We start from the raw sequence: 23,149 nt of genomic DNA on the forward strand, positions 1-23,149 counted from the left end.
TCATTTAAACACCATCAGTCAGTTTACAAAAGGGTGTTTTTTTTCCCACTGTATCCAAAGTTACTGGTCTCTTAACTGTTTATGTAGCTAATTGTTGCATTACCACAGCTACGGCACAATAAAACAAACTGTACACCTCTCAAACTAGTAGTCAACTCATGAACAAAATGTAGCATCACTTTGTGATATTTTACTGTTCTGTGCCACTCACTCTTCAATTTCTGCATTTTATATGACAGTATATTAAAGTAGTACTGTATACTGTACTATTATGCCTGTCCAACCAGCTGTTTATTGGGCTAGCCATGTACACAATAAATGAAAAATAGCGACAAAACATAGTAATGTAATCTCTAGCATAATATATTCTGCATTAAATACTAGACTCAATTCCTGGAGCTATAAATAGATGTTTCATAAGGCAGTCCCTGTGTCTGAGCTCCACAGGTTAACTGGGGACACCGGGCAGTACGTGCCAGACTAGCATAGACCGTTTTCAAACTAGCATCAACAAAAATGTTTTCTCAGTACGTTATGGTTGACCTTTGAAACGTCTACCTCACATCTTGCATGAAAGACTGTCACTGTGCTCGATCACAATGATGTTAAATTCAACACTAACCGTGGCGAATTTGTAAATCATGATGAATCCTACTAAGGTAAAGGCTCGTAACTTAATATTCATAAACCAGGCCTCGCCATTGGAAAGTTACTTTGCGAAACGTCACGACCTAATTAATATACATAAGCCGAGCTTCGCCATTGGATCATTTCGGGGCGACGTCAGTACAACGTGATTAAAATTCAAAAGCTAAACTCTCTGCGCGCTGCGTCAAGTGTAGAGTGACTAACAGACCGCTTGAGGGTGCTGTGAGATACAGACAGGGCTAGGGCTGTCACTGTGTGACCCCGGCTGAGAGGAGGAGGAGGAGGAGGAGGAGGAGGAGGAGGAGGAGGAGGAGGAGGGACTTACGCCGAAAACAAGCAGAAAATCTGGCAGAGCCGACAGTGAGCAAGCGGTTAGCAATGGAGAGATACGAGTGAATGGTAAAAGGGCTGAATCGTGCAGTCGCAGGAGCATGTTGATATGGACAGAGCCCAGCATGCACGAAGTCTCTGTTAGTAATCTCTCAAATCTGACGCAAAAGGGGTGGTCGCAACCCAAGAGCGGAAACAAAGGCGCTTTGGTTTGAACAAAATACATCTGTAAAGAAGGGGATAATTGGTGAGCAACAATTTCAGTTTTCAGAGGTTCCGATTTGAAAAGAAACCTCACGCCACACGCAGAGTGACGCTACAGTTGTGTTGTTCTGTATTGAACTAATCGATTTGATGTGTGCTGCTGTGTTGCACTTCTGCAACATTGTTGGTGGGAATCCAGTTTATTATGCACGAAATGTCACTTGCCTTGTTAGTCTCCTCTGTGTCTGATCACTGTCTCTATCAACTGCCCCACTAAACTTATCGTCTGTATCGAATTTCGGTTTCCCAAATTTGCTGCACAGTATTTTCTTCTAGCCGAGAGAGTCCACTGTTCATTCACATGGCCAGGCATGTCCATGTGACGGCCGATGTACTAAACTAAAGCTAAATAAACCCAATATTCAGTATAATTTGTATTAGGAAGCTATCACGACTGGTTTTGTGACTGTCTTTAATGTTTAATTCTGATGTATACAATATGTTATTGCTTGTTGACAGTTCAGTAAACGCGGTTCTTTCCATTTGTCAACTCTTTCAAACCCTCCCTCAGTTATCCATGGTAAAAAAAAAAAAAAAAAACGACGTAAACCACTTTGCCATTCTTGGTTGCTGGTTTTAGAGGAGTTTTGGACACTTTTCAGTTAGTCAGGCAGTGAGACCAGCTGGCTGACCAGGTAAACCAACTGAGCACAAGGTTGGACAGGCTGTGAGCCCACATAAGCTTAGCAAAAAGGCTAGTTTAAGGTGTTTTTTCAGCAGTAAAAGCAGTAATTTTTTTTAAAATGTGTTTGGACTTATTTTTATTGACAGTAAAACAGTTGACTGCCTTCTGCAAAAGTGCATGAAGTACATGAAGTAGGTATCTGTAAAATAATCAGATGTTTTCCAGTAAATGTTTTTGTCCAATTGCCTAAGCTGTCACAGTTTGATTCAGTACAGTAAAATGTCTATTAAATATGTAAGGTAAGGAGAAATAATCCAGCATGTGTCAATAAATAAAACTGGTATGCCACTCTTTTAGTTTAATTTGAATGTATAGGTGTATCCACCTTTTCTTCAACGCGGAAGTAAGCCTATTGGCGAGACTTGTAGTTCATTACCCGCTATAGGAAAATAAGGAGAAGGATAACAATGTGCAGTAAACAGTAAAACTTTTTGCACTACAAACCAGTGAGCTCAAAATTAAGATAATACATTAAAGGTCCCATATTGTACACATTTCTGAAGGTTTATTTTAGTTGTTGATGTCCTTAAGAATATATATTTGCGGTATAAGTGCCAAAATCCATCTCAATATATTTTTACAGCTCCTTTTTTAGGAGCTTTGTCAAGAAGAGGTCGATTTTGGCCCATCTAATTAATATGCATGAGCCTCTCTTCTGATTAGCCTGCTGTTTTCTGAGTGACACACAGCCAGGCCAACCACAAGTAACTATGGTCATGTATGCTGTAGCCCAGTGGTTCTCAACTCCAGTCCTCGAGGCCCACTGCTCTGCACATTTTGTATGTTTGTGAGTCTGACACACTCAGTTCAGTTCATGAATCTTTCTTCTAATGAGCTGATGATCAAAATCAGGTGCCTTAAATGAGGAACACATACAAAATGTGCAGAGCAGTGGGCCCCGAGGACTGGAGTTGAGAAACACTGCTGTAGCCTAGCCCAGAGCCATAGAGAGAGCTGATACTCAACAGGATATTTCAGAATGATCATTAATGTTTTTTTCTTTTTCAAACACCGAATGCAGTAAGCTACGTAACTGTTGCTTTAGTAAAGCCCCTTTCACAATGTGCGCTGATTTTGGAAAATTACGGGAACGAGCGCTGTGTGAACAAAAGCCAGAACCAAATGCCATAAAGGCAGTGTTGAAGTGATGATACACGTTACCGTACGACTCTTCAGGATGGAAAAATACGTGCAAAGTGGAATGAAGTAGCGATCAGGGAGCTCCTCACTATCAGCGCTGAAGCACAGTTTGTTCAGGTTAGATTCAGTTTAGTGAAATGTACGCGTCGCATTATGCCTCACATCCAAACGTCACATGTCTTTATGGGTTGTGTGTAAAGCACGCACAGATTCCGGAAAACAACTGTGAATGAACCTAATTAAACAATTCCGGAACAAATCATGGGACACATTATCCGTGTATTTTCCGGAATGGCTGTGTGAAAGAGGCTAAAGTTGACGTGCCGCTGGTCTCTTATATTGACGTTGTTCGGAAGCCTGTTCAATGATGTAGTTTTGACATCCATCCACTAAACAGCGTTTTCTCGACTTGTTTTCGTGTTGTTGTTGTTTAGCAATAAAATGGACGCGATGTTGTCGGGGGTTTGACAAAAGGAGGGTGGGACGGTGATTGGTGCTCTGGGTGGTGACTGAGTAGATCGTATGTCACGTTTTAACGGAAGTCACAGCGGCTCGTGAAAATGAACAGCTACTTTATGCAGGCTGTGTGCATTTTCCTGTGGATTGACTGTTTTGAAACTTATATGGTAGTTACATAGCCCCTATACCTCAGTTATAATGAAAAAAGCCAGGAAATTTCGATTTTGACAATATGGGACCTTTAAAATAATATGGTGAGACACACCAATTTGCAATATCAAGCAGCAAAACTAGCTTATTTGTGCAGTTTCTGTGCTCTCATCACTACCACATTGCTGAAAAGATCTACTTTCTAACACTGAGACTGTACTACTTCAGATATGTAAAGGGACCAGGCTGATGATAAAGTTAGCCTAGCTGCTCATGTAGAGCCTAGTGTTTAAAATTCTGCTGTAGCACTGTGTGTGTTGAAGAAAGAAATCGAGCAAGATGTTCCTTCTGTGTGGAGAGGAGGTGCGTTTTTGCACAAGGCCGATTAGAAGCGTTGTTTTGCACTATAAGCATGAAGATGCACTTGATACAGCTTCCTGTGGAGAATGAGATTGTGTATGTGATTTTGTTTTATGATAGAGGGGGAAGCAGGATAGATCCCTAATAATGTTTATTCTGCCTTGCTCTGCTCCTCACATGCTACAGAAATGAGAATAATGTACCTTTTACTTTTGGGATGCATTGTTTGGGCTGATCTGTCGCATATGATCAAGGAGAGTCTTGGAGTGAAAGAGGTCTTTTCTAGTAATTTTTCAGGAATTACCTGTTCTCTGATAAGCTGTGCAGTACTTGGAGAAAAGGCTGGTCATGTGCTTTCCATTCACCTTTGACCTCTGTTATTCAGAAGTAAGGTATATGCATTCTACAAAGACTAGGAATTAGCTTGAATGCAGTGCATTTGATCTTGAATTCCATGTGAGGTGTAATTTAGAGGATTGTGCTTCTGTCTGTCTTCACTTTGCAAAATGCAACTGCTTGATTGTATACAGTTGAGGTCAAAAGTTTACACCCCCTTTCAGAATCTGCATAATGTTAATTATTATACCAAAATAAGAGGGATCATACAAAATGTGTGCTATTGTTTTAGTACAGACCTGAATAAGATATTTCACATAAAATACATTTTCATATATAATCCACAAGTAAAAATAACGGTTGGATTTATAAAAATGACCCCATTAAAAAGTTTACATTGATTCTTAATGCTGTGTTGTTACCCGAATAATCCACAACTGTGTTTTTTTGTTTGTTTGTTTAGTGACTGTTGTTCATAAGTCCCTTGTTTGTCCTGAACAGTTAAACTGCCTGCTGTTCTTCAGAAAAATCTTTCTGGTCCCACAATTTATTTGGTTTTCCAGCATTTTTGTGTATTTGAACCCTTTCCAACAATGACTGTGATTTTGAGATCAATCTTTTTTCACTGAGGACAACTGAGGGACTCATATGCAACTATTACAGAAGGTTCAAACACTCACTGATGGTTCAGAAGGAAAAAAAACATACATTAGCTGGGGGTGAAAACTTTTGAATTTGAAGCTCAGGGTAAATGTAAGTTATTTTTTTCTTCTAGGAAACATTTATTAAAAAAAAAAAGTATACATCTCTATTCTGTTCAAAAGTTTACACCCCCCGGCTCTTGATGCTTTGTTTCCTTCTGAAGCATCAGTGAGCATTTGAATCTTCTGTAATAGTTGCATATGAGTGCCTCAGTTGTCCTCAGTGTGAAATGATGGATCTGAATATACAATCATTGTTGGAAAGGGTTCAAATATGCAAAAATGCTGGAAAACCAAAGAATACGTGGGACCTGGAGGATTTTTCTGAAGAATAGCAAGCAGTTTAACTGTTCAGGACAAATAAGGGAGTCATGAACAACTATCATTAAACATAAAAACACAGCTGTGGATCATTCAGGTAACAACACACTATTAAGAATGTAAACTTTTGAACAGGGTCATTTTTATAAATTCAACTATTATTTTTTCTTGTGGACTATATGTAAACATCTTTTATGTGAAATGTCATATTCAGGTCAGTACTAAATAAACAGTAACATGCATTTTGTATGATCTCTTTTATTTTGGTAATATAATTAACGTTTTGCAGATTCGGAAAGGGGGATGTAAACTTTTGACCTCAACTGTATATCATTGAGAAATGTGAGCTATATTATATCCCGGCTCTAATCTGCAACATGCAACCATGAAACATGAAAGTATTAAAGTATTATAAACATTTAACATGTTTTTCTGTAAAGCTGCTTTGAACCAATGTCTTGTGAAAAGCACTATACAAATAAAATTGATTAGATTTATTCTCAGCTCAGGATTCAGCATTTCAGATGCATTTCATTTTCTTTATTAAAGGAGTCACTCATCTGCCTGCTAATTAAAGCAGTAGCACTTGTATGTACAGTATCTCGCTTTCCTTGAGTCTGTAAATGCAGAGTGAGGAAGAGAACAGATGTGCATGTTTTGTTCTCATGTTCATTTTCATAGTTTTTGACTCATTCCATTAATTTGTTGTCTTTCAGGTCCCTCAGTATGAGTCGAGATGGATGGAGAAAGAAAGTCAGCGAAGAAGATGGGTGGGGAGGACGGGTAAGAGTCTGTTGTTCTTTATTAAGAAATGTGTTTATTATTGAAAACAGGGAGGCTCAGCAGCTGTTTTTTCACAGTTGAGTCGTCCTCTGACGTGCTGTTTTTACTTGTCCTTAAATTCCCTCAAAACCATAGACTGCGTCTCTACCAGTCGAACACTCCCCTTCATGTGAGAGCTGGTGTGTGTATGTGTCTGTTACTGCTAAAGTCTAGACAGGTTTTCATTTGTATTACACCAGCGAGTAATCTCAATTTTCCTCACTTGTGACCAGCACCTCTGCTCTGCCGCCACAGTCCGAGCATGGCGAGAGATTTGATACGCTAGCATAAACGACTCCAAGAGCTTCTGTCTTTACTGATAACATTTCACAGTATTTCCCTGATAATATGACCATAATGTGTTGCCACCAATTTTGAGAACCGAATGAATGGAGTTTGTGCAGTTGATTTGCAGTTACTAATTTAATAATTTGCAGACAAAATAACAGACCCCCGATTTCACGTGAAAGCAAATCTTGCTGGTTCATGTACAGTATGACAATTATATTGTGCAGATTTTTTTAGTTTAATTAAACACAGCACAGTCGTTGCCTTCAGGCCTTGTGTGTTGTCATATCTCAGGTTATATTAATTAGATTCAGGGGAATTTCCCGTCAGTACAGGTGGAGAGGGTGAGTATTGTGGAGTATTTTCGTGTGTGTGAGTCTGTTTATTGGTTCAGGCTCAACTCCTGAATCCCAGCGTTCCATCCGTTGCCATGGAGACAGAGTCGCCGTGCCAGCAGGGCAGACTTGCACCTCCAGTCTCATTGAATGTCTGAGGCGTAATCAAACGCTTGTCAGCCAGACGCTGCACGTTTTTCTTTGTGCGTGTGTCTGTATTGCAGTCTGTTCATATTTACAGGGGTTAGAATTGTTTTCTACTGTATAAGTGTGCTTGGTCTGTGTGTACTCTCTGCTTTGTCTTGTTACCTGGTCTTATGAGGTTGCGTTGATGTGAATGGGATTTTTTTTATTGGGAATTTAAGTCTAATTAACATCACAGATTTGTTTGTTGAATTTTTTAGGGAGGTTACATGGCTGCAAAAATCTCTAAGCTTGAGGAGCAGTTTCAGAAGGACGCCCCGAGAGAGAAACAGAAAGAAGGAACGTCCTCCTGTATCTTCAGTGGTGTTGCTATCTACGTCAATGGATACACAGGTCAGATCTCTTCCAGCATCCTCACCACCCACATGTGCTGTAATAACAACTGTGAACAGGAAAACAAACTTACTTCCTGAAATGACATCAGTTTTACTGCATAATGCATGTGGAGTAGCAGCAGCAGCATCATATTTTATAATCAACAATTATTGTTTATTATTTGTTTTTATTAGTGCTGTCAGTCGATTAAAAAAACGAATTAATCATGCATTTTTTTCTGAAATTAATTGCAATTAATCGTGATTAATCCCACCTAACATTAAAGTTTTTAATTATACTTTTATATTGCAATAATTGCACATATCATCTTTAAATTAGTGTAGAAACAACAAAGTATATTTTTTATATTTATTTAATGCCATTTTTTTTACGACTGAAGGCAAGTATCACTGATACCAACTGATGTCTCTGAATTTTTTCCCCTAATATTTAACTATTGACCATAGCCATTCAACATTACAGTATAATTAAAATGAGTTTTTAATTAAAAAAATTTTTTTTAGACTTTAAAAAGCAACTTTTAATTTGTTAACAATTTCCACATAAACCCATTATAATTGGCCCTTGTTTTAACAATCTAAGCGCATGATCTAAGGCGCACAGGTGCACGTGTTCGAATCCACTTTTGCTAGTTTAACAACAGGAAAAATGGTCAGCGTGCATGGTCTAAAAGGGTTGTCCTTTTAGACCATGACTATTCTCTTAATAAGTCAAACCTAACTCCGCCCCTGCGTTAATTGCGTTAAATATTTTTAAAACGTTAAACTGAAAAAATTAATTGCCTGCGTTAACACTCTAATTTTGACACCACAAGTAATTATTAATGCCAACACAATAATTTTAATATTTAATGAGAACAGTATTGCTATATGTTTTTATAGAGATATTATTAGCACTATTGTAGTTGTTATTTTATTAAATGCATTTTTTCATTAACATTATTAAATAAATAATACAAATTTACGTATCCTATCACCCGTTATACTGTGCTTGGAGCGCATGCTCTTCAATTTCACGCACAAATATGGTGGTGCACGCAGTATCTTTTCAATGAGAATGAAACTGAGCCGTATCAAAGCCGTGTCATGTTTAGCAGCGACAGCTCTTAAAGTAGTAGCAGCCAAATAACCTAATAACCCAGCTGCTTATCTAATAATCAAAGAACAAAAGAAATAACTTTTTATAGCTTTAAGGATTCATCTGCATTCAATTAAAAAATTAGTGTTTGATAACTTTATTCAATTTCTGTGTATTTCCTACTTGCTGAAGGGCACAGATAGCTGAAAATAACATTTATTATAATAGGTTTATGTCAAGATATGTCAAGTTCACTTAAATTAGAATTTTATTATTAGTTATTTTTTAAAGTTAAAATTAAAAATGTTAAAATTACTCTTAATTATACTGTAATGTTGAATGGCTGTAGTCAATGGCTCAATATTAGGGGAAAAAACAATTTCCTAGAGACATCAGTAATATTGGTATCAGTGATACCTTCGGTCATAAATAAAATAGTCAACAAATGTTAAAAATATAGTATCTTTATGTTGTTTCTTCATTAATTTAAAGAGGATTAGGTGGGATTAATCACAATTAATTAATTTCAGCACTAATTTTTATATACAAGAATAACCAAATGAATTGGAAAAATGAAGTTGAATGATTCTGAGGAAACCTTGCAGGCTGGGCTTAAGTCTGTGTTTCCTATTTGAGCACCATAGCTGAATGTTTCTTGTATTGTGTGTTTTTTTTGTATGTAGATCCGTGTGCGGATGAGCTGCGCAGGCTGATGATGCTGCATGGTGGGCAGTTCCATCTCTATTACACTCGCTCCAAAACCACACATATTATTGCCTCCAACCTCCCCAACAACAAAATACAAGATCTCAAGGGAGAGAAAGTAGTGCGACCAGAGTGGATCACAGACAGGTGTGTGTTTTTGTGTGCACATTGCAATTTATAGAAGCATGATATTATATGCATACTAAGTTTTTTGTTTGTTTTTGTGCAGTATAAAGGCAGGCCACCTACTTTCACACGTCCAGTATCAGCTCTATGCGAAGCAAAAAGGCTTGAACTTTACCAGTGTTTGTGCACAAGGAAAGCAGAATTTGACGTCCAGCCATGATCTATCCAAACTCACTCCAAGCCACCCCCAGTCAGACATCATTAAACCTCAGCCCAGCCACACTCAAACCCTCTCGAAAGAAGTTCTCAAATCCACTCACACTAACCACACAGCAACTAACTTGGGCACTAACACTGAGCGAACCAATCACCAGCTAGATGTCAGATTGTAAGTATGCTTTATAAACAGAGATCCATTGGCATATGTCAGTGTCAGAAAACATTTGGGAAATTATTTAATATTGTTTCTTTTTTTGTCTGACAGAAATGGTTCCTGTAGCATCATCTCTGAGGAGGATACAGAGAGGCCTAGAGTTAATGGGATTCATGATGGAGATGATTATGATGATGATGACGCCTTTGCCCTTTTGCCAAGAGGCTCACAAGACACTTTGTTAACTAACGGTTATGTACACCCTGTGAATGGTGCCTTAAAGCCTCAGGACTCTTTTGCAGAACATCCTCTACATGTTGTTGACACAGGGTCCCATCAGTCTCACCTCCCACAGGCTGAATGCAGGGATAGTGAAGAGCCCAGCTGCTCTTATGCTGGGTCAAAAGCAAATACCCATCAGAGGTCCTTAACATCCTCTGCCAGTCCTGCAAAGCAGCCTGGTCTTCACAATATGCAAAAGGACCTCCATCAAAAACCAACATCTAATCTAGGAACGTCAGCTGCTCCTCAGAAGGGAGGAGATCAGACAAAAGTTAGACTCAATGGGAGCTATCACATGACCCCTAACTCCTCCACTCTTGCAGACTCTAGCAATCAGCCAGGAAGGCCAGGCCAGGGAGCAGAGGCTGGAATCATATCTGAGTTCTTTTCTCACTCAAGGCTACATCATATTTCTACGTGGCGGAATGAGTTCTCAGAGTACGTCAACACCCTTCAGAGCAGGAGGCGAGCAGCAGGAGGAGTGGTTTTCTCTGGAAAAGAGAAACTGAAAAAGTTCAAAGCTAATTGCAGTTCAGGTATCTTGCCTTTGTGGTTTGTGGTGTTTGTATATTTAGGGGTTGGTAGGACTCACACTGTCCACAACGTCACCCAGGCTCGCCCCAATCGGCCTGACTGGGGTGCTACATCGATCAAAAGTAAAATAACGCTCATAACTCCTAAACCCTTCGTCACCGGCTCAAGTGTCTCATATCATTGGAATCTTTGGCTCACGACTGGCGTGCCTCGGATTTGTCCGTCACCCTGGCGAAATTTTCGGATGTTTCTCATTTTTTTAAAAAAATTTACTTTTGCGAACTAGTCCTAGGTTTTTCGCCAGATCGAAACCAAACCAGTGCAGAAAGATTCTCTGGAGAGTAAATATCAGTAATTATCAAAAAAAAGCTGAACTTTCGACTCTCCGTCACATAAGGATGCTGAAACATTTGAAATGCCGCATTTTTCAAGGGCGTAAATGATTGTATATTATGTGGTTTTTCACACATCATACGAAAGACCTCCGTGTTCTGAACAATTTTGCTTCTGGAACCACTGCTGTCAATCAAACCGTTTGTTAACTGTTTCAGAAAATGTGAAAAAACTACTATGAACTAGTTGTTTAAAAAAGGGGCCTGTCCAAATATGCCCAAAAGTCTGTAAAGCCTAAATGAAAACTCAAAACTTGCGACAGGTGATTCTAAACAAGCATGCAATGTTTTAGGGAGATCAGACCACAGCTGTAACTATAACAGTCATAAGCGTTAAAAATTGATCTGGATTTGCCAAAAATGCCTCTTCCTATCATTGATTTAGGTCATTAATGGCTTGCTAAATCATATGTAATGTCTTTTTTCATATGTGCTTAAATGCCTTAAAGAGCTTGAACCCCAGTAATCGCTGCTTGCAGCTACATTTCTTTATGTTGTTGAAAAGCATGTGCCTTTGTGATGCAGAGTTTCTGTTTTTATCTTTTGCCCAGGTTCCTTAATGGCTGCTCCTCAGGTGCGTCAGTCCTGCGTTCTTCATGTGGACATGGACTGCTTCTTTGTGTCTGTAGGGATCAGACATAGACCAGATCTCATTGGTAAGATTTTTTTTTAAAGTGAATTGGAGGAAAGTGGTGAAGCTTGTTGTTGATTTTGATAGCACTTACTTATCATTTTTACTGATGGTCAATCTGTACTCCAGGTAAACCGGTTGCAGTGACAAGTAACCGCGGTCCAGGCCGTGTTGCACAGCGACCTGGTGCAAATCCTCAGCTTGAGTTTCAGTACTACCAGAGGAAACAGAAACAGTATAGGAAAGGTAAGCACAGGTTCTAGAAGTAATATGTTGGTTACATTTTGCTTGAAGTCCAGAATGAATTTAGTATACGTTTTGAAGTTTGAATCTAGGTGATCATTGTTCTTTCTGATTTAGAGAAAACAGATGATGATCTTGAGATGACCCCATCTCCACATGGTGATGAAGTTCCCAGTAATGGAGTGGATCTGGACCTGGCTGCCCTCTCTATGGCTGAGATTGCATCTTGCAGTTACGAGGCCAGGTATTTCTTGTAAACATGCTAGGCTCTTTTTTTTTTTTTTGTGCAACACAGTCTTGTTTTCGTCAACGATGACGATGACAAAATCATTTCGTTGACGCCACTTTTTTTCATGACGATAACGAGACGAAGACGAGATAAAAATGGCTCGTTGATGACTAAAACATGACGAGACGTGTGAGTTTTCGTTGACGAGACGAGAATAGACAAATGTTAGTGGGTGGTCCGTCAGACGTTTAAAATACATGAGATTTCCGCTTATTGTGCATGCCAATTAAAGCTTAAAAAGTATCTGACGCTATGGCAAGCCGTTTTAGCATTAAATACTCTTTGCTATACTAGTATGGCAAGCCGTTTTAGCATTCCATCCTTGTTTGTCTTTTATGTTCTAAAACATTCCTTCATTATTGTAATTATTGGTGAAAATAGTCGATCCGGAAGCTCACATTGTGTTGAACTATAGATCTGCTATTTTCAGAACTTATAAGTGACACTACCCAACAGCAAAATACTTACTGACCTACATTAATTTGTTAAAAGACTACTTTTTTCCCTTTTTTGACTAAAGTGACTAAAATTTGACTAAAACTAAGAAGCATTTTAGTCCAAAAGACTAAGACTAAATCTAAGATGGTTGTCAAAAACAACGCTGGTGCAACATGAACCCTTCAAAAAGATTTTAAAATTGACATGTCAGTATCTGCAAAACATCCATTCCATTTTTAAAAACTTTTAGTAGTAAATTAGCAAATTCTCTCTCTTTTTTTTTTTTTTAATTTAGTTTTTTTATTATTGACCTCCATTGTCCACAGAAATATATTTTGGGGAAAAAAAAAACAGATTTTATAGGGCCATGTGTAGGTTTCCATTGGTACATTTGATGTAATGACAGTTTTGTTTTCAAAGCTTTTTTTCTAACTTGCAGAAACTAGGATTGTCCTTTTAGATTAAAATGAGTAGCTAAAATAATTATAATTCAAATTAAAATAGTTTCAAAATTACATTTTAATTTAGATGTTTGTGTTTTACTCTATAAGGAATTTTAAATATTTTAGAATGTTTGCCTAATTACATATTTTGGAGCTTTGCAGAACTAAAAAATATTATACATTTCAATATTTTATTAATTTACATAACTTCTCTAGATTTTCTCCAAGTCACACTTGTAATTTAGGCTTCCTTGATCATGATTGTCTAAGACCATAATTCGTCTTTTTTAAGCTTACCTTAATGCATACTTTGTCTTATTTTGAGGCCCCCAAATGTTTTTTAAACTAAATTTCTATAATTTTTCCAACTGATAGGACCTGATTGTTTATACCCACTGTAGAAAAGGTCATTCCAGAACGACACACAAGTTTATAATAATATGAGGATATTTCCTAACATGTACTGTTTTTAATACAATATGACTTCCAGCAGTACCTGTTACTCTGTTTTCTTCTCTTACAGGCAGGCTGGTGTGCGAAATGGCATGTTCTTTGGCCGGGCTAAGCAACTCTGTCCTGATCTGCAGTCTGTTCCATATGACTTCCAGGCATATAAAGAAGTGGCACTGTCCATGTATGAGACCCTGGCCAGGTAAGAGATATAATGTTTGTTACAGCTTCTTTGTTGAATTGCTACGTTATTTCTAAACCCAGCAGACAAATGCAAGAGTTATTTTGCTTGACGGATGTTTGTTTTGTAGCTACACTCATAACATTGAGGCATTAAGTTGTGATGAGGCGCTGGTAGATGCCACAAATCTTCTGGTTGAGCTGGGGGTTACACCTGATGATCTGGCACGAGCCATCCGTGAAGACATAAAGGAGAAGACTGGTTGCTCTGCTTCAGTTGGAATGGGTAAAAGAATTTATTGAAAGGGATAGTTCACCCAAAAATGAAAATTCTCTTATTAAGTACTCACCCTTATGTTGATAAATTACCATCCGTAAGACCTTTCATATTCAGAATACAATTTAAGATATTTTATGAAATCTGAGAGCTTTCTAACCCTGCATAGACAGCAACACAACTATGACGTTCAAGGCCCAGAAAGGTAGTAAGGACATCATTAAAATAGTCCATGTGACATCAGTGTTTCAACCGTAATGGTTGAAAAACTACAAGAATACTGTGAAAGAAAACTGACTGACATAGAAGAGGAAAAATTATTAAATAAACTCATTATTTTTGTTTTCTTGCCACACAAAAAGTATTCTCATAGCTTCATAACATTACAGTTGAACCACTGATGTCCCTTTCTGTGTCAGTTGCGTTGCGAAAATATCTTAAATTTTTGTTTCGAAGATAAATGAAGGTCTTATGTGTTTGGAACGACATGAGGGTGAGTAATTAATGACAGATTATTCATTTTTGGGTGAACTAACCATTTAATGACCCTTATTTTGTTCCAAACTTTTATAACTTTTTTTCCGTCCATGGAACACAAAAGGAGATTTTTTTTTTTATATATATAAATGTTATACTCTCTCTCATTTCCATGCAAACCCAATGACTATATTCCAGAGTTCCAATCCTCATTTACTTACTTTTAACTTGAAAAGAGTGGCCAGGATATATATATATTTTTTTAAATTTACCCTCTACAGAAGCCATAGAGGTTTGGAACAACATGAGTGATATGAAGTGTAATGACAGTGTGTTTTACTGTAATGAAGTTGCTAGTGCTCTTTCATCTCTAATAGCTTTTGTAACTTCCCTTATACGTCTTATTAGGTTCCAACATCCTTCTTGCTCGAATGGCAACCCGTAAGGCAAAACCAAACGGGCAGTACCTACTCAGATCTGAGGAGGTGGATGATTTTATCAGGGATCAACCTGTCTCTAGCTTGCCAGGTGAGTACAGAGCATCCTACATTCAATAATTATTATTTAATATTCAGCCATTGCTCCAGTCTTCAGTATCACATGATCCTTCAGAAATCCTTCAGATATGTTTGTGCTCAAGAAACATTTCGGAAACTGTTGAAAACTGAGATTTTTTTTCAGGATTTTCTTTCGACTTTGAATTTTACAATGGAATTTATTGCTGTATTTGTTCATTTGTAGACTGGTGCTGCTTTGTTCTTATGTGCAGGTGTTGGCCGCTCAATGAGCTCCAAGCTGACCTCCCTGGGTGTAAGTACTTGCAGTGACCTGCAGCAGTTGTCCATTTCTCGACTGCAGAGGGAGTTTGGGCCAAGGACAGGACAGACACTTTTTCGCTTTTGCAGAGGACTGGATGACAGGCCTGTGCGCAGTGAGAAGGAGAGGAAGTCTGTGTCTGCAGAGATGAACTACAACATTCGGTTCACACAGGTTTTGAAGTATACAAGTTACTGCAATAATTGCAAATCATCCTGTATCTGTCATTCTCCTCAGTCTGTTGACCTGTCTCATGAGTTTCCCATCACCTCTAATACTTTGCTAGGTTGAAGAAGCGGAGTCTTTCCTTTCAAACCTGTCTATGGAGGTGCAGAAGAGGTTGGAGGGGGCGGGGCTTCGAGGTCGCCGGATTACACTGAAGGTCATGATGCGAAAACAAGGGGCTCCAGTAGAACCAGCCAAATATGGTGGCCATGGGATATGTGACAACTTTGCCAGGTGACTTGCACCAGAATAAATTAACACTGTCTTATCAAGTAACCACTGTATTTCTTTTTGGGTAGTGATGTGCTGACATATAATTTCTATTGTGTTGTACATCCGAGTGGAAAAAATGACTAAATTTCAATATTAACTTTAAGTTATGTGACGGCAAAGGTATTTCAAATTTAAAAAGCAGAAAAAAGTGAAAACAAGCATGCACAATTAAAGGGATAGCTCACCCCAAAATTGAAATTCTGTCATTAATTACTCACCCTCATGTCATTCCAAACCCATAAAACCTTTGTTTATCTTCGGAACACAAATTAAGGTATTTTTGATGAAATCAGAGAGCTTTCTGACTCTCCATAGAGAGCAATGAAACTGAAATTTTCCCAGACCCAGAAATGTAGTAAGGAAATAGTTAAAATAGTCCATGTGACATCAGTAGTGCAACCATAATGTTACAAAGCTATGAGAATACTTTTTGTGAACAAAGAAAACAAAAAAATGACTTTATTCAACAATTTTTCTCTTCCGCGTCCACTGTCCTCTGCCATTTTCAGGAGTACCATGACGCATGCTGCTCATTTTTGGGTTAACTATCCCTTTAAACATCCAATATTAACCAATACAGATTGATTAACTATTATTTAAATCGTTAATATTGACTGATAACCAAACTCTATTTTTGATATACGTTTGACATTCTCATTGCTGTCACGTTGCAGGTCTGTTTTACTCGCTCAGTCCACAGACAGTGGTCAGCTGATTGCAGCAGAGGCCATTAAGCTATTCCATGCCATGAAGTTGGATGCAAAGGACATGAGGGGAGTGGGACTGCAGGTGCAGCAGTTGGAGGGATCACATGCAGACCCATCAGGACAAGGACCCTCTCGTAGTCGCTCGATCAAAGACCTGCTGCTGACCAAACAGCCTGCCCAGAGCCCCAAGAAAGACCCTCTAGCACAAGGTCGGAGCAGTGTGATTAGAACAGGGTTCTTCAAATCCAGCTCTGTACTGTCCTGCAGAGTTCAGATCTAACCCTGATCAAACACACCTACCAGTTACTCTAAATATCTTGATTTTCTCCCTCAGGTGTGTTTGATTATGGTTGGAGCTAAACTCTGGATAAAACTGGATTTATAGTATATGTGTAGGATTTATGTTTGTATCTAGCGCTTAACATGCCTTCTTTGTTGCTTGTATTTTAGATGATTTGCCCGGCCCTTCTTCATCTAGAGCTTTCTCCTCCAATCTGGAGAGAGTTACCCCTCCGTCATCACCACTGCCGTCCACCAGCTCAGATCCAATGCCTGGAACGAGTAAAGGAGGACCTTACCACCCACACACCCCCAACCATGTCAGGACATCCCTAAACATCAGCATTGAGGTGCCGTCTCCCTCTCAGGTTAGAATCTCTTCGTTTGATTGTACCTTAAGAAAAACAAAGAAAACTTCTGTTATTAATTACTCACCCTCGTGTCATCCAAACCCCGTAAGACCTTTGTTTATCTGCAGAACACAAATTAGGATATTTTTGATGAAATCAGATCTTTCTGATCCTGCGTAGACGGCAATGGTAATACCACGTTCAAGGACCAGAAAGGTAGTAAGGACATTGTTAAAATAGTCCATGTGACATCAGTGGTTCAGCTTTAATTTAATGAAAACAAGAATAACCTTATTCAACAATTTTTGTATCAGTATTCGACGCGCATTCACTAGAGTACCACGAAGCATGCGTGTGCATATCTCTAATTTGCGCACAAAAAGTATTCTCGCAGCTTCATTAAATTAAAGTTGAACCACTGATGTCACATGGACTATTTTAATGATGTCTTTACTACCTTTCTAGGCCTTGAACATGGTAGTTGTGTTGCTGTCTATGCATTATTGGAAAGCTCTCTGTTTTCCCTCTTGATTTAGGTGGACCAGTCTGTTTTAGAGGCTTTACCTGTAGACATAAGGAAACAGGTGGAGCAAACCTGGAGACAAAGAGAGGAGCAGCCCAGCACCTCGTTTCATCTCTCAACCCCACCTCGAACCTCCTCTTCTCCACCTCCAGGTCCTTCGCTTGGCACCCTTGTTCTGCAGCTCCCAAACCAGCCGGGTCAACCATGCACAACGGGCATTATACTAGAGCTCCCTGACTTCTCCCAGGTACATGCAGTTAACATTCCAACCACAGGGGGGAAACATGGTAAAATGGTGTTACATTCCCCATCAGAACCTAGTCTTTTAGATATCCTAACTCGCCTGAACTTTTAACAGGTTGACCCAGATGTGTTTGCAGCTCTTCCCAGAGAGCTTCAGGAAGAGCTGTGCTCTGCTTATAGAAACAAGGCAAATGCTCAAGTCTACGCTCAAGCTCAAAGCAGCGCTGGTAAGTAAAAAATAAGTAGGGGTGTTATTGTATCACTTGAAGAGTGTTTTCCCTTTGAGGCCACAGGTTGGAGAAAGTTGCTTTGCGCGTACCTAATAGTTGAACTGTGTGCATAAAAAAATTAACCCTATGTAGCTGACATCCTAGAGCTAATTTCTGTCATTATGAGCACTCACACAGTACTTTTAAGATCTTATTGAAATCATACTTTATGTTATAATGTGATTCCTAAATTTAGTCCTAGTGTGTTTTATCTGACTTTTTATTAACAAAGTAGTATAGATGTAAAATATTTGCCAGTTGTTGACATTTGCCATAAAAATAACACAATTTTTATCTTATCGATTTAATATTGATGTTTCTAGAATTAAGTAATCAACAAATACTGCGCACCATATACTGTATCTCCAACCTTTCTCTCTCGTTTCTGTAGTTGAACAAAAAAACCCATTTCCTCAACTAAAGCAGCCTGCAGTGGGGAAATTAAAGCGCCGCTACAAAAAGAAAAATGCTAGTCCTGCCAAAAAGGGTCCAAGTCCACAAAAAAAACTATTTCCTGGAAACAGCCCTGCCAAATCCAGCCCCTCCAAAACACTTCCTCTGCCACTCAAACAGCCAGGCCTCAAAGTAAGCTTGTTATCCAGTTATAATATTCTCCTGTTTATCTATAATATCTTCAGCCACTTGATACACTTTAAATACATCTGTGTTCAAAATTTTTTGGGAAAAAAGTATTTATCTGAGATGTTTTTTATTGGTAGACTGAAAATGTACAATGCCCGAGCACAGATGTCCCAGAGACGCTGTCCAAATTTAATCCCCGCCCAGTCCCAACCCTAGCTGGAGCTTATGAATTCAGTGACATCAGAACTCTGCTTCGTGAATGGGTCACCACCATCTCAGGTATGTTAAATTCTTGTTAAAGTATTCATAGTCCCTTTTTTTGCGCTTTATGTTGTTGCCTTATGTTATACTGCTTCAAATTACCCCCCCCCCCCCTCATCAATCTATACTCCATACACCATAATGACAAAACAAAAACAATTATCAGAACTTTGTAAATAAATAAATAAATCAAATAAATTACATTTAAGTACATTGCATAAGTATTCAATAACTCATAACTCAGCACCTTTACAGCCTCAAGTCTTTTAGGGGATGCGGCAAGCTTTGCACATCTGCATTTAGCAATTATCTGCCATTCTTCTGCTTACCTCTTCACCTCTCAAGCTCTGTCAGCTTGGATGGGGGCAGACGCACATTTTCAGGTTTCGCCAGAAATGTTTGATTGGGTTTAACCCAGGCTCTGGTTGGGCCACATTCACAACAACATTCACAGAGTTGTCTGTAAGCCACTCTTACTGTGTGCTTAGGGTCATTGTCTTGTTGGAAGGCGAACCTTCTGCCCAGTCTGAGGTTCTGAATGCTCTGGACTAGGTTTTCATTAAAATGTTGATGCATTGAGCTTTTCTTCTACTCTGATGAGTCCCTGCCACACAGCATGATGGTACTCTGCAGGTGATGAGCAGTGCCTGGTTTTCCTCAGACATGATGCTTGGAATTGAGGTTCATCAGACCAGAGTATCTTGTTTCTCACAGTCTGAGGGTCCTTTAGGAATTTTTTTTTTTGCAAATTTTTAATGTTTAATGTGTATTCACTGAGAAGAATATTGAGTTTGGATACACCGCCATACAGACCAGATTAGTGGAGGTGGAGTGTTACAGCGATGTTTGTCCTTCTGTAGATTTCTCCTATCTCCATATATGATCATGGAGCTCAACTAAAGTGACCATCACGTTCTTGGTCACCAGTCCAACCAAAGCACTTCTCCATCGATTGCTTCATTTGGCCAGGAGGCCAGCTCTAAGAAGAGTCCTGGTTGTTTCAAACTTCTTCCATTTAAGGGTAACGGAGACTACATGCTTCTGTGATCCTTCAATACAGCTGATTTTTTTCTTAACTTTTCCCCAGATGTGTGGATTGATGCAATCCTGTCTTTGAGCTATACAGACCTCTTTTTTTTTTACCTCAGGACTTGGTTTTTGCTCTGATATGAATTTTCAGCTGTTAGACCTCTTAAGACGTGTGTCTTTCAAAATCATACTCATTCAAATAAATTTGCCACAGGTTAACTTTACTCTAAGTGTAGTAACATCTACAAGCAATATGAAGTTTCAACTGTCTCAGATAAGGTTATGAACACCTATGTTCATAAATGTTTTTTTTGTTGTTGTTGTTGTTGTTGTTGTTGTTGCTTTGCCATTATAGTGTTATAGAGTGTAGATTGATGTGGGGGAAAAAACATTTTAAAGCAGTTTAACATAAGGCAGCAACGTAAAACATGAGAAAACTGAAACTTCGCAAAGCAAAGTGTATATTTGCATTGTGCAGTTGGTTTATTTGTTTGGTGCTGCGTATTCATAGAACCAATGGAAGAGGACATTCTCCAGGTGGTGAAGTACTGCACAGAACTTGTGGAGTATAAAGACCTGGAGAAACTCTACCTTGTCATCAAATACATGAAGAGGTATTGCTCTGAATTCTCCCTCACTAATTCTTGCAATTAACACCAGTACATTCTAAATCTCACCAGTAGTAAAAATACACTACTGTTTACTACCCTACCGACCCCAAACTTTTGAACAGTAGTGTAGGTTGACCTACATTGACCATTTCATTGTTTTATCTCTTGGTTTCAGACTTATGCAGCAGTCGTCAGAGTCGGTATGGAGCATGGCCTTTGACTTCATCCTTGACAATGTGCAGGTAGTGGTACAACAAACCTATGGTAGCACTCTAAAGATCTCATAGGAGGACCGTCCTAACCTCAGTCACTGTGACATCAGCCCAGACCTGCCACCTCATCATGACAACAAAACCACTTGAGTCTGCCAATCATTGTAGCATCGCTTGTCCTCTTCTCAGCTTCTCAGAGAACACAGAGGATTGAAGGTCATGCCAATGAGGAATGATGAGGAACAGATGAGCATACCAGCTACATTCAGAAGCAGCTGAAAACTTTCTTTCATCATGATGTCAATTCTCTAGACAGTCTAGAGATATTTTGGTAGCACCTTTCAATCAGGTTGTATTTGTTAACATTAGTAAATGCATTAAGTGTCTTGACAGCATTTATTAAACTTGGTTATTGTTAATTCATACATGTGCTATTTTACTAGTTCTTAGTTATTAATGCATTAACCAATATTAACATACACTACTTTCATAGCATTTAAAGATGTATACGTAAAAATGAAGGTTTTACAGCACTTATTAATCTTGGTTAAAGCATTATTGATTTTTAGGTCATGTTGACTATTGGGTTAACTAATATTAACATGTACAACCTGGTTATACAATGTTACCAGAACTTTTTTTGAATGTTTTAAATGCACTGACTGTCCTAAACCAAGCAAAGCAAGCCTCTTTGGTTTTCGTTAGCTTTTTTGAATCTTTCTTGTCTTCATTTCTTGTACTTCAAAACATGTGTTTATATTGAAAGCCTCAGAAATATTTACAGACTTTGTAGCAAAGCAGAATGGAGTGGCATGTTATTTGCCTTTTATGGGTCAGTCCAAGTTAAAAGTGGAAATGGAGAAAACAACCTCTTCTATCAAAGTCAGTTTAGCATGTTGATACTAACATTTTATGTAAAGCTAACATTTGTTTTTCTAGAAAAAATATTACTCCCTCTTATTGATCGTTTATTATTGTATGTTTGTCTGTATGTGTAAAAGAGCTAAGAAAGAGAGAGATAAATATTTATGAAGAGAAAGATTAAAACATTGGCCAGGTTAATTTTACTAAATTGAGTTTCAAATGTCTTGTCATGCTTCTCAGTCTTTTATTCTAAATTTGTGGATGCGGTGCTGGAGGAAAGGAAGGGTTTTTCAATCAGTTGGATGTGAACTGCATAATATGTCTAGATAATTCAGGACAACATTCCAAATGAAGCATTTTCCTCTCAATACCTGTTCAATGTAGGTTTGGCTTTATGTATAAACAGAATGTACTTGACTCCTCAAAATTTGTACTTTCTAGTTTTTAAGAAGCTGCTCAAGAACCAGACATCTGTTCTTTCACATTATCATGACATTACAGAGAGGAAGGCCTACAAATTAGTATTTGGTCAAAAATCTGTCATGACAGAATGACCCGTGCCTGAAGACCTGAAGCTGTGACATAATTTGTATGTTTTCTAAATTTGCAAATAAATTTGGATAAGTGATACTGTCTTGTTGTTGTTGTTTTAATGTATGTATTTATAATTTGTTGATCAGGCTAAAATTTATCTATAAATAATGTCACTAACAATGATAAAAATGTAACAGAAAACTTTTCATACTGTGCTAATTAAATAAGATACCTTGAAAAAAGGGGAAAGGTAAAAAAAAAAAAAAAAAAAAGCATTCTATCTCTGGTGAAATGAGTGATATGATAACTGTCACTGTACATAACTATCTGTGACCATGGACCACAAAACCAGTCTTAAGTCGTAGGTACATTTGTAGCAGTAGCTAAAAATACATTGCATAGGTCAAAATTATCGATTCTTTTATGCCAAAAATCATTAGGATATTAAGTAAAGATCATGTTCCATATACATATTTTGTCAATTTCCAACCGTAAATATATCAAAACTTAATTTTTGATTAGTATGCATAGCTAAGAACTTCATTTGAACAACTTTAAAGGCGATTTTCTCAATATTTAGATTTTTTTGAGCCCTCAGAAGCCAGATTTCGGCCAAATATTGTCCTATCCTAACAAACCAGGTATCAATGGAAAGCTTATTTATTGTCAATTTCAAAAAATTTACTGGTTTTGTGGTTTAATAACACTGAGGAAAGTTAGCTTGTGGTGATGTACAAATAGGGTTACCACTTTTAATACCCAAAAATAAGGGACGCATTCGGGGGGGGGGGGGTCATCTAAAAAATGCTGCAGTAAAAAGGTTTCATATGAGTTGTGCATATAATATGGGACGTCCTGAATAAGAACTGATCATTGTTTTTTTCTACTTTTTAGAAATGGGGTCTATATACCCCGTTAAAATGTAATCATGTCCCATATCTCAAAAATGCTGCAGTAAAAAGGTTTCATATGAGTTTTGCATATAATATGGGACGTCCTGAATAAGAACTGATCATTGTTGTTTTCTACTTTTTAGAAATGGGGTCTATATACCCCGTTAAAATGTAATAATGTC

At 38.2% G+C, this 23,149-nt stretch overlaps 1 protein-coding gene across 1 annotated transcript; it reads left to right on the forward strand.

Annotated features, from left to right (window-relative positions):
- Nucleotides 1-992: 992 nt before the first annotated feature.
- On the forward strand, nucleotides 993-22,168 carry rev1 (REV1 DNA directed polymerase). Its single transcript, XM_073845608.1, has 22 exons — nucleotides 993-1,225; nucleotides 6,111-6,177; nucleotides 7,244-7,376; nucleotides 9,140-9,308; nucleotides 9,391-9,675; nucleotides 9,772-10,478; nucleotides 11,420-11,524; nucleotides 11,629-11,745; nucleotides 11,860-11,986; nucleotides 13,436-13,564; nucleotides 13,674-13,828; nucleotides 14,705-14,824; nucleotides 15,066-15,286; nucleotides 15,399-15,571; nucleotides 16,285-16,526; nucleotides 16,768-16,964; nucleotides 17,483-17,716; nucleotides 17,828-17,939; nucleotides 18,373-18,566; nucleotides 18,701-18,842; nucleotides 20,365-20,467; nucleotides 20,640-22,168. The coding sequence occupies exons 2-22, from the start codon at nucleotides 6,121-6,123 to the stop codon at nucleotides 20,749-20,751; spliced, it is 3,834 nt and encodes a 1,277-aa protein (XP_073701709.1). The 5' UTR covers nucleotides 993-1,225; nucleotides 6,111-6,120; the 3' UTR covers nucleotides 20,752-22,168.
- The last annotated feature ends 981 nt before the right edge of the window (nucleotides 22,169-23,149 follow it).

This window comes from Garra rufa, chromosome 8 (assembly GCF_049309525.1).
Source record: "Garra rufa chromosome 8, GarRuf1.0, whole genome shotgun sequence".
Taxonomy (NCBI): Eukaryota; Metazoa; Chordata; class Actinopteri; order Cypriniformes; family Cyprinidae; genus Garra; species Garra rufa.

What these genes read in the sequence shown, in the direction of transcription:
- rev1 (XM_073845608.1), top strand. Translation starts at nt 6,121, where the DNA reads ATGAGTCGAGATGGATGGAGAAAGAAAGTCAGCGAAGAAGATGGGTGG. An exon ending in CACCAGCTAGATGTCAGATT is followed by an intron (nt 9,676 to 9,771) that starts GTAAGTATGCTT and finishes TTTGTCTGACAG; the next exon opens with AAATGGTTCCTGTAGCATCA. An exon ending in CTCTGCTTCAGTTGGAATGG is followed by an intron (nt 13,829 to 14,704) that starts GTAAAAGAATTT and finishes ACGTCTTATTAG; the next exon opens with GTTCCAACATCCTTCTTGCT.